The sequence below is a fragment of the Cajanus cajan genome, chromosome 5, assembly GCF_000230855.2.
Source record: "Cajanus cajan strain Asha chromosome 5, NIPB_CcT2T_4, whole genome shotgun sequence".
Classification (NCBI taxonomy): Eukaryota; Viridiplantae; Streptophyta; class Magnoliopsida; order Fabales; family Fabaceae; genus Cajanus; species Cajanus cajan.
The window spans coordinates 311,701-323,557 of record NC_138521.1 but is presented as its reverse complement, the minus strand read 5'-3'; the positions used below and the strand labels follow the sequence as shown (position 1 = coordinate 323,557).

Genomic DNA, 11,857 nt, shown 5'->3' with positions numbered 1-11,857 from the left:
CAACACATTTTAACAACACAACACAACTCAATCGACTCACAACTTTCAACTCATATAACATCTCTACACAACTACACAACTTGACAACTCAATTACAACATGCATCTCACATATCACAATTCAATCATCATTGTGTACTTCAACAACACATCAAAATTTCAACACATAAAACAACATACAACTAATTCACTGTTCAACATACAACTTATAAAACAACTCCAACAACATACAACATATTCAACGCATAATACAACTCAACCAACATGTTTATAACTCATTTATCATGCCAACTTACACACACAAACAACATAAATCAACTTAAGCATCCAAAACAACTTTCAACTTAACCAAATCACTTATTGTGAAATGGAAACCTTCACAAAAAATAACATATATGAAGTTATACTACTCCTATCATGTTCATCCTTATCTCATATGAAAAACAAGAAGATTTCCTACAACTTTCATGAAGACATCATATCCTAATTCCATCATGTACCTTGTTAAAAATGTAAAAAATGCAACAATTTTCTCCTCCACGGCTATGGCCATGAACTATGGCTGCAGTGGTTGATCTCTGCCATTCTTTCTTTTTCCACGGCTATGGCCATGAACCATGGCTATATTGATGAATTTCTACCACTCTCTCTTTTTCCATGGCTACGGCCATGAACCATGACTACAACAAATAAATTTTGCCATTTCATTTTCCCTTACGACTGTAGCCATGAACCACGGCTGCAACACCGAGTGTAAAATTTTCTGCATTTCCATGGCTTTCACCTTTGATCCTCAACTTCTTTTCACAAATTTTCCCCTTTAAACATGATCTACACCCGTTATTACTACTGCATTTGTTCATGCCACTCAGAAACCTCAAAAGGAGCAACATGCAAACATAAAAATCAAGGAAATCACCAACATTTCAACTTTTCATCAAGAACACCCAGAACCCCAATTTTGAAACATGCAACCCCTTGGAATTCATCCCCACAACTATAGATTTCAGAATTTCATCAACTATAATCCAATGTTTCAACCAAAATCCAAGAATGCTAGCTTCTCTTACCTCGATTGAAGCTCCGCACAAGACTAACAAGCTTTCAAGCTACCACAGGGAAGAAAAAGAAAGAAGAGAAATGGAGATGCAACACCAACTCTGGGCTTCAAGCTATCACTTGCACTCCCAATCTCTGCTCCACACTAGCTCAACCTTGAAAAATCAACAATAAAGAGAAACAAAGGGGTTTTAACAACTTGAGAAGTTAGAGTGAATGAGAAAGGAAAATGAGAGTAGGATGTTTATAGATCTCACAATATTAATTTATAAAATTAATATTTTGAATTTATCTAACATGTTTAATGTATACATGAATACGTGCCTCTCTCTATATATATAATGTTAAATTACACAATCAATGAATATTGAAAAAATATATCAATATTTAATGTTGGTTTTATCATGTTAAGTTGATTTGCTTAATTCACTCCGAATATGATAATATTTAATTTGTATATAAATAAATATATATTTTTTATGATTAAAAAAGTATAATAAATACATTTTTTTTAAATGACTCGTGTTGAAAATAAATAAATACTATTATTTTAAAAAAATTTTATTATGATTTGTTTTGTAAATTTTTGTTAATCAATCTGTCAATTTGTCATTTCATAATCCACCAATCCACCCTTTATCATTTAAAAGTTGGTTGATCAACCACCTTTAATCGGGACAAATTATGTTATCCAACTCAAATTTTATTTATCTGTCAACTTATTGTCTCACTTTGCCTAAGGCGAGTTGATGGTATGTTGGGACGATAATGTTTTGTCACTCCCATTCAATAATCTAATTTGATGATAATATTTTTTTTAAAAAAAATATGAATGTTATGAGCAATGAGACCAAGATTTTGAGAGGTGAAACAAATTAGATTAAATTATTTGTTTTACTCTCAAACAAATAGAAGAACAATATTGAATATATTTTAAAAATTTAATAACTAAACTAAATATTAAAAAATAGAGGACAAAATTGAATAATGTTAATAAAAATTAGGGACTAATGTAATAATTTAACCAACAAATCGAATATTTACGTTATTGTCATATTCTTTTTAAATACATTTATTATCTTTGCAATTCATTTTAATTTCTAATTTTAAAATTTAGTTTTTGATATTAACAACTTTACATTATTCAAGTTTCTCTAAATGTTAGATATTATTCTAAATAATCATATCTCATACGATACGTATCTTGAAATATTAACGATAATAAGGATTAAAATAATTTTTGTTGAAATTATGAATATTAACAAATAAAATTTCAAGTATAAAAATTAAACGGTCATCCAATCGGTTTAACAAGTCGTTAGATGATTTAGTAAAAAGATGATTTAGTAATCAAATCAAAAAGTCACTTGTTAAACTAGATAAAATGATCTATATTAATTTTTTTAATATAATTAACACAATTTAAAATATTTTACATATTAAAAATAAAAATTATTGACATTATGACAAATATTACATGTTTAAACTTCAAACTTAAGATTATAAGCTATAATAATAAAATTTCATTCAAATTTAAAAATATTTTCACTATAAAATAATAATTAAATTAAAAGTCCTAACAACAAACTTCATAAACAATTAAATTAAAATCAATAACACATCACTATTAATAAGTTAAAATAAATAAGATATAAACAACATCAGCCTCCAAAATTCATATCCAAGTTATAACACTTAAAAATACACCTTTTACAATGTACAAAGACATTCTTTTAAAATTTTCTTTTGAAAAAAAAAAGTTTTAGATTTTCTCCTTTTGAAAACATGACAAGTTCCCAGGTTTTTTTTAGTTTCAGCACCGATTCTTGGTGCAACCGACTTGTTCAATTTTTATAACTATAATTTCAAATATAAAAGTTAAAATAAATCCAAAGAAAATTCGGAAAAGAAAATTGTATTTAAACTTTTTTTAAGGTTTAATTATTTTTTATCTTCATAATTTTAAAAATATTATTTATAGATTTTTATAGTTAAAAATATTTTATGTTAATTTAAATATACATCATTTTATGTTTTTTAATTTCTGCGATTTAATTTTATAGAAACTAAAAGAAAATTTTATATAATTATAAAGATTAAAAAAATAAAAATAAAATGTATATATATTAATTAAAGATTGGAATTTGATCTTCAGTTTAAATATGAAGTTGGCACTAAAATTCCACCTTATTTTGGATCAGATATGGTTAAAAATACGATTTTATCTCAAATCTGATTATTAAATATAAAATACAATAAAAGAGTAATTAATTATTTTTAATTATAGTAGTATTGACTATTTAAGTGGTGTGAGAAATACAAAGCATGTGAATTGTGACGCGAGAGGGACATTTTGGATTTATCGATAGAAAAGGAAAATATCTGAAGAATGGAATTTTATCGAAAATATGATGGGTTCATGTTCATGTCCAGCCAGAATAACAGCGCTTTGAACCGAGACTTCAAATTCAAAGTAAAAAGGGTAACTTTACCAATCCCTCTCTCTCTCTATTTATATATGTTGGATGCTGAAAGGAACCCTAATTTGTTGTGATTTGTGAAGGAGCAAGGAAGTGAAAAAACAAATTTACAAAACCTCCAAATAAAACAAAATGTCATCGTCCAAGGCAAAACCCCCTTCTTCACTCTCACTCTGCAGCCCTCAGCCTCAGCCTCAGGTATGTCATGTCAATTCAATTTCAATCACTCTCTTTTGTCATTTTGTTTACATTAATATCTTCGCTTAGTTTGTATCTATTTACATAGAAGAATAGGATCAGGATCAGTAGGTTTTGGTATCTGTCTGTTAACATGGCATTGGAATCCCAATCGCAGAAAAACAAGTATGGGCAGGGAGTGTTTGGAGACGTGTACAGCATCATCAAAGACTTGGAGACTGATCATCATAACTCTACCTTTGCTTTTCAATTTCAGCTTCCCCCACTTCCTGTTAGCACCCGCTTTCTTAATTCATTATGCTTATGCAATGCTACCTAGCTTCTGTACTTACATGTCCTCTTTCTATGCTCCTGATTTCAGAATTTGTTGGTCTCTAGAGAGGTTCGCGAGTTTATCAGCGGTGCCCTAGCAGGGGCAATGACAAAGGCTATACTTGCTCCTCTTGAGACCATCAGGTTTTTCACCCTTTTCCCTTTTTCAAATGTTATACATTATTTAAACACATTGCCGCGCTCATGATCTCTGAACTATGCAATGCAGGACAAGAATGGTAGTTGGTGTTGGGTCTAAAAATATCACCGGTAGTTTCATTCAGGTTATAGAGCAGCAGGGATGGCAAGGATTGTGGGCTGGAAACATGATCAACATGCTTCGAATAATTCCAACACAGGCCATTGAGCTAGGCACATTTGAGTGTGTGAAAAGGACAATGACATCGGTGCAAGAGAAATGGAAGCAGAATGAACACCCCAAGTTGCAGATAGGTTGCATCAATATTGACTTATCTTTATCTTGGATCTCACCAGTTGCCCTGGCTGGTGCAGCTGCAGGAATTGCTAGCACACTTGTATGCCATCCCCTGGAAGTTTTGAAGGTATATTATGTAAAAAGTTTAATAAACTAATAATCTTTATATTAAATTGAATGGAGTATATATTAGTTTTGTATTGGGATATCAAGATGCACATAGGCTTGATGCTGCAATCTTTATAAGTTGTACTGTTTAATGATGACCATGGCTCGAAAATATTGAAGCTTTTCTTTCTTGTCTCTTACTCTTGTTATCTTCTGATATTTTATAACAGGACCGGCTAACTGTAAGTCCTGAAGCCTACCCTAGTTTAGGTATTGCCATTAGAAATATTTATAAAGATGGTGGTGTTGGCGCCTTTTATGCTGGTATCTCACCGACTCTAATTGGCATGCTTCCATACAGTACATGTTATTATTTCATGTATGATACGATGAAGAAAACTTACTGCCAGACCAGAAATAAGAAATCTCTAACTCGTCCAGAGATGCTTTTGCTTGGAGCTCTAGCAGGTTAGAGATTCTGTAGTACTTGTTAAAAGACTTAATTGTTTATGTTTCTCCTTTATTGTTGTTCTTGGTCTTGCCCTGTCTCTGTCACACACCTATGTTGTATGAAGCAAATGATAGCATGAAATATTGTATGGAAAAGTAACCATTTGCTATTTGATTTCTCTTATTTTTATAACCTAAAGACAGTGGAAGAGAAAGAGAGGGTGTGCAAGCGTGAGAAGATGTACTAGATTTAATAGTATATTTGATAGGTGGACCTCATTTACCCGGCAGTGTATTTTGCCTGTGTCACTTAATGCACCTTTTAACCCCATTAATGTGTCCTATGTCTATGCATGTAGAACATGAATATTTTATTCTTGGTAATCTATATGATTTGTGCTATCTGACTTCTTCATGCTCACCCAGGTTTTACTGCCAGTACAATTAGCTTCCCATTGGAGGTGGCTCGGAAGCGCCTGATGGTGGGTGCTTTGCAAGGTAAGTGCCCACCAAACATGGCAGCAGCACTTTCAGAAGTGATTAGAGAAGAAGGTCTGAAGGGTCTCTATAGGGGATGGGGTGCAAGCTGTTTAAAGGTCATGCCTTCCTCTGGTATCACCTGGATGTTTTATGAAGCATGGAAAGACATATTGCTTGTCCAGAATAGTAATTCCTTCTAGTCTAATAATAAGGTTAGGTGAGTTTGTAGCTCTACAAGTCATGGTAGTTAACTATTTACATTTTTTTCTTTTGAATTTTATAAGAATGGAATAACTAAATGCCTGGCAAGAAAAGTTGCTTTGCCAGGGCAGCCAGCTAGCTAGCTCGTTAGTTACCTAGCTTGTAAGTTTCCAGATTTTGATATTGATTTGGGAAGATTCCCATCCAAGAAAAAGGTTAAAAAATGAGTTTGGGATTAGTTTCATATGTTCATTGTTTCTTTCCATCTTGATTTGTGATATAATTGTGTCGGTTGAGTTAATGTCCCTCTAGAATGGTTTTCAATATACGGAGCGTATTTGTGCACACATAATACGTTTTTAACAGTATAATTAAAACGAATAGTTGCATGGATGAAATAGAGGGTGAGCCTTGGCGCAACGGTAAGGTTGCTGCTTAGTGACCAAGAGGTCACGGGTTCAAGTCCTGGAAACAGCCTCTCCGCTTGCGGGGGTAAGGTTGCGTACATCTACCCTCTCCAGACCCCACTAGGTGGGAGCCTCGTGCACTGGGCCGCCCTTTAGTTGCATGGATGAAATCAATTATTCTAACCCACTTATTAGATAAGTTTCGCACACATACATGTATGTTCCCAGTATTACTTTTTGATCAGTGATGAGTAATCCGGGGATCTAGGTAAAAATAAAGGATATATAGTGTATAATCCCTCGATTGCATAATGCATAATGACTCTCGATACAGCTTTGTACATCTTTATGTGTTCATTTCGTATCAACATAGAATCAATTATTTTCATTGGGATATGTTTTAATATAAAATCTATTATTGATATTGATTCATGCACATTTTAGTTATTTAACGGTTCAGAATAGAATTTGTAACGTGTAACTGTTTTATCTATCGTCATAGGTCTTATTTGTAGTCTATTAGCACTACCAAACACCGGTGGTTTAACTTGTGTTTTACATTTTTATGCATTTCGCTTCATTTGTAATTTGTGATGGGATCAAGTTTAATTATATTTACTTTATCGTGAATATTGTCCAAATATAAAGGATTTTCTAATTTCAAAGACCTTTGTGCATTTTAACATTTGAACTCAACCATCCTCCTTAAAGGATTCTCCATACAGTATGCGTTTTTTTCTTCCTTCAAGGATGCCTTCTCGACAAGTTAGAGACTAAATACTTTCGAGACAAAGAAATCACTTCAGTAGGTTTTGTCAAATATAAAATATTTTATCAATTTGAACAAAATTGAAAATTTAATGATTAAAATAAGGAATATTTGGAATCCACCTCTGGGACCTACAGTGTAAGCATCATTCGTTTAAGTTTATTTAATAAAATGCTTTAATCCTTAATTTTATAAACTAATTCAATTTATTGATATTAAATACCGAAAATATGAATATTTTGTAGAATTAAAAGTTAATACTGACGCCTATTATCATTGTAAAAGATTTACTCAATCCAAAAGTAATAGATTAAGAAGTACAAACTTATAAATGCTTTCATGAGTAAAGAAATTCTTGAAAACACTTTTAATTTATATCTAGCTAGACTTCATATATCTCCTTAAAGTAGAAACTAAGAACCACTCTAGACCATCCCCCAAGAAGGAGGGTAAGAAACATCCTAAATTAGACGCACCCCAAAATTAGCAACATAATCTCTTTGTTTTACAATGAGATCAGTTTAAAGTTTTTAACAACAATAAATATATTATTTTTTCATATAAGTTTGCTAAAATAATCTATTGTCAATAAATATATTATTTTAAATTATGATCGATAAATAATTTATAAAAGAGTAAATTAAAAAAAAATATTACATTAAAAATTAAAAACAACTTATTTTAAGACATTTTCTAAATAAAGATGAGAATTCGCCCCTCTACTAAAATGAACCATCCTTATTAAAGTAGTCATGATCTTTATGACTGACGAACTAGTAAGCACGTTGATGATCTTCCGCAATGTGAGCATTATTTCATTTACTTATCACATTAAGGAAGTTTCATCCAAATGCAATGTTGACGATTTTTTTTTTTAAAAATCTGGCCAACTAATATCCTAAAAAGTGTATTTCAGAAATTATTATAAAAGTACATAAAATTAGAGGAGAAAGTATGTTAATAATACATTTTTATACCTTAACCAGTATTTATAAACATTTTCCTTTGGTGAACACGGAAAACTATTGTGTTGAGTTGCTCTCCCCATAGAAGAAGAATTGTGAGATGATAATAAAGCTGAGAAGGGCTTACCTGAAAAAGAATAGTGCAGCAATGAGCAGAGTTTAAATTGAGAAGAATGGATAGATTTATATGGTTGAAACTTGAGAAGAATATAGGAAAGAGATGTTACATGATGGTGTCGTGTTCTTCTTCATATTCATCATCATCTTCGGTAGTGTCGTTTCTTCTTCCTAAGAAAGAGGCGAGAGCGGAGCTAATGGTGGGAGAGGATTCGGCGAACATGTAAAGGCAATAGAAGCAGAGTCCTGCGTAGGAATGAATGTGAGAAATGCAAAGAGGGATAATTAGTTTAGGAGTGAGAAAAGCGTTCTAGTTACCACTTACCAGCGTAGGCAACGGTAACTCCCAAAGCCAATCTTCCAATAGCGGACAAGACGTAGAGGGAGAAGATGACTTTGAGAAAGAGCCTCTTGTCATGGCCGGTGGCGGCGACCCTGAAGACAGACTCGGCGGCGCCCACGGTGTTGGCGAACCATGCGACGATGGCGTTGGCGCTTTCCTGAGAGATTTGCCACTCGAGGGGATCAACAGGCACCCTGTGCAAGTGTAAAGTGAAACCCTAACCCTAACCCTAAGAGAAATGAAATGAAATGGAAATTGAATTGAGAATAAATAAATGCTGACTGGATGTTTATTTGGCGAAAGAGAAGACCGAGAATGGCGAGGGAGCAGAGGAGGACGATGAAGAGATCGGAGAAAAGAGAGAGAAGATTTGAATTGCGATAGCCGCAGTGATAGTATATCAGACTCCCAATTACAAACACAATTGCACCCTTTCCGGCTTCGCTTCTCCCATCCATCATCCCAATTCTCAATTCCCAATTCTCAATTCTCAACTCTCAACTCTCAACTCTCAACTCTCAACTCTCAATTCTCATCTCTCTCTCTCTCTCTGCGCCCACCGGACACCACCTCTGCCTTATTTTTCAAATTCAAATTTATTTTTATATAACACTCTAATACTTGCAAACTTCTTAATTATACTAAGATTTGTAAGTGAAATGAAACATTTATACAACAACACATTAATTAAATTTTTAAATTATTAAAAAAATTTTAAAAATTATTTAATATTTTATTTTATTAATTTAAATTGATGAATAATTAATTTTTTTTTATAAATTAAGAATTTTTAATTTAATAATTAGATCATTAAAATTTAATATAAAACATAAATTATTGAATGAAATAAATTTATTAAAAATTATTCTTAAAAAAAAGTAAGTCTTTTTCTTTGTTAATATGTGAAAATGTTAAATATTTGAACATAATGGATTAATTTATAAATATCTTGTTCAAATGATATTATTTTAGAGCAAAAAAATAATTAAAACAACCTCTTATTATATTTTAATTAATAAGAGCACAACTGCATGAGACTGTTGGGATATAAATTAGTTTGTGTGAAATTTTCCTCATCGAAATATTCAAATAAATGTGTTTTCTTTTTGTGTTATGTAAGCATTTTTTATTAAAAATGTCTTTGATGAAATTATTTTATGAAGATTTGTTTAAAAATATATGTTAATCATTGAAATATGTATATATTTTATATAAAAAAATATCATTTTTTTTTTATTTTATTGATGTGAAATCTTATTTATATCTGAGAAAAAATAATTCTCAACAATTGTTATATTGGAAGTTACACAAAACAACTTGGAAACTCACAATTTTGATGGAAGAAGAATACATTTTAGATAACACAAACTTTCTTGCTCTCATTGTCATACGGTGTCCAGAATATGTTATAAACAATGGTTAACATATTTGCTAATGATAATCCATATTAGTATTTTTCCATTAGAAGAAACATATTGAAAACAATTTGTAGAAAACATTGAAAGCAAACAACAAAGTGTTTCAAGTAGACAATGAGAATTGATGGATTCGATGAAGGGTACCATTTTAAGAACATACTGCTAACTTGTACTGCTTCCCTTTTCTTTTTGTTTGACATTTAATATTTATATATAAAAATTAAGAAAATGATTAATATTTAAAATTTTTAAAATATTTATTATTTATTTTCTTATTATACCCTTTAGATGATTGGATAAGAAATAAGTACATTAAAAACGAATGAACACATTATTTAATAAATACACATTAATTATCAAGGATAAAAATAAATAAAAAATTAATAAGTTATTGATTTTAGAAAAGTGACGATGAAAAAAATAATAATATCAAAATGACTATAAATAAAAAATGGAAGGAATAACAACTAACAACTAACAAGGATAGAGCTTTCACTTATCCTAATAAGATCAGGATATGAATCATCAGTCAAAACATGACTGAACCTGAATAGATTCATAAAGTTGAGCACTTTGTCATACAGTTACAAACATAAATGCAGAACAACAGTTCATTTAATTACTAACTTCATTAGTATCCATGACACTCCAATTGAATGTAAATGATTTACGAGAAATTCACCTCATATATTAGGAACCTGAAGCAGTTTAGGCAAATTGTTCCTTGTGCGAGCATAAATTTCAGCTCAAAAGGTTCATTTTCAATAAACCTTTACAATAGAATCTGGAATGTCGAAAGTTGAAAACTATTTAATAATCAATGATATATGTTTGAATTTCAATGACCTAACTGTTAAATTATTTTTTTAATACATATATCAAGTCTACAAATTTTAAAAGAGTTTGAAAACTTTTTAATAATTTATTTTATTAATTCAATTTAATGAATAATTATAAAAATATTTTCTACATTGATTTGAATTGATATAACAAAATATCATATCATTTTCAAATTTTAAAAATTTTGAAGACTTGATCTATACATTAAAAATTTTTACTTTAATAATTGGAGTATTAAAATTCAACATATACCATGAGTTATTACTTATTAAGTAGATGCATCATGAATTATTGAGTACAATAATTTTATCAAGAATATATAATTTATATAAAATAATTATTTTAACAAATTAGTTTAAATTTGATTTTTTATTTTATAACTTTTTATCAAGTGGATAAATGATAATGAATTAAAAACATTTTAACATATATTTTATTCAAAAGTACATCTTAAAATCCTATAAAGAATATTTTTTTATCATATATTTTAATATATTAGGAGAATGATAGTACAATACTCACATCTTTAAATATAAAAGTGTAATTTATTCAACATTTTAACATATGAATGGATGATAGTGTAATACTAGCATTTATTAAAAATATGGAGTATAATTTACTTTAACAACACCAAATTAAATAAACTAAATTATATATCTTAAAATAAGAGACAATGACATTATAATGTCCCTTGGAAAAAAGATAATGTCATTTACTTATAAAATAAAAATGATAGGTAATATTATGTAATAAAAGAGAGAGAGAGGGAGAGAGAGACAGAGAGAAATAATAGGTATTGATTGGTGTTTATAATTAATGGATATTGTTTAAAAAATAATGATCTTATTTCTGCACTTTAAGAAAAATTAGAAGAAAAAAAACTATTATTTTATCCATAAAATCGGTTTTATACGTACACATCTCACGCTGCGTACAGGTAGCATGATCCGAATGAATTATTAGTGTTTGGAAAACACTCAATTGATCCTCCAACTAAAATTATGGTGCCACCACAAAAAAATAAAAAATAAAAAAGACATTTTGGAAGTTCATAGCTTCGAAATTCTTGTCAATGAATAAAATCAGTTTTTTTTATCAAAATAATTTCTCCGGGTTAGAGGACTTGTGCACCGAAATCTAACTCATTTACTCGTCATCGCCTCAATTTAAATCCAGTACTTGATAGCACCAGACCGAGAGGAAACGACTGAACACATATGTTCGCAATGTAATCCCTTAATTGTTTTTAGGTACATTATGATACTTACTTTAATT

At 30.2% G+C, this 11,857-nt stretch overlaps 2 protein-coding genes across 2 annotated transcripts; one reads left to right on the top strand and one right to left on the bottom strand.

Annotated features, from left to right (window-relative positions):
• Positions 1-3,388: 3,388 nt before the first annotated feature.
• Positions 3,389-5,961, top strand: LOC109809021 (Mitochondrial substrate carrier family protein). The gene is made up of 7 exons (XM_020372241.3): positions 3,389-3,540; positions 3,622-3,736; positions 3,894-4,007; positions 4,098-4,192; positions 4,278-4,611; positions 4,823-5,060; positions 5,469-5,961. Exons 2-7 carry the CDS (start codon positions 3,671-3,673, stop codon positions 5,720-5,722), a joined length of 1,101 nt encoding a protein of 366 aa, XP_020227830.2. The 5' UTR covers positions 3,389-3,540; positions 3,622-3,670; the 3' UTR covers positions 5,723-5,961.
• Positions 5,962-7,795: 1,834 nt separating this feature from the next.
• On the bottom strand, positions 7,796-8,919 carry LOC109809322 (reticulon-like protein B22). Its single transcript, XM_020372592.3, has 4 exons — positions 8,607-8,919; positions 8,307-8,518; positions 8,092-8,227; positions 7,796-7,991 (listed from the first exon to the last, which is right to left on the bottom strand). Exons 1-4 carry the CDS (start codon positions 8,783-8,785, stop codon positions 7,988-7,990), a joined length of 531 nt encoding a protein of 176 aa, XP_020228181.2. The 5' UTR covers positions 8,786-8,919; the 3' UTR covers positions 7,796-7,987.
• Between the last annotated feature and the right edge of the window lie 2,938 nt (positions 8,920-11,857).

Coding starts and splice junctions, on each gene's coding strand:
- LOC109809322 (XM_020372592.3), bottom strand. CDS start 8,785: ATGATGGATGGGAGAAGCGAAGCCGGAAAGGGTGCAATTGTGTTTGTA. Junction 8,519..8,606: donor TTTCGCCAAATAAACATCCA/GTCAGCATTTAT, acceptor ACACTTGCACAG/GGTGCCTGTTGATCCCCTCG. Junction 8,228..8,306: donor AGTTACCGTTGCCTACGCTG/GTAAGTGGTAAC, acceptor ATTCCTACGCAG/GACTCTGCTTCTATTGCCTT.
- LOC109809021 (XM_020372241.3), top strand. CDS start 3,671: ATGTCATCGTCCAAGGCAAAACCCCCTTCTTCACTCTCACTCTGCAGC. Junction 4,008..4,097: donor TTCAGCTTCCCCCACTTCCT/GTTAGCACCCGC, acceptor TCCTGATTTCAG/AATTTGTTGGTCTCTAGAGA. Junction 4,193..4,277: donor GCTCCTCTTGAGACCATCAG/GTTTTTCACCCT, acceptor TATGCAATGCAG/GACAAGAATGGTAGTTGGTG.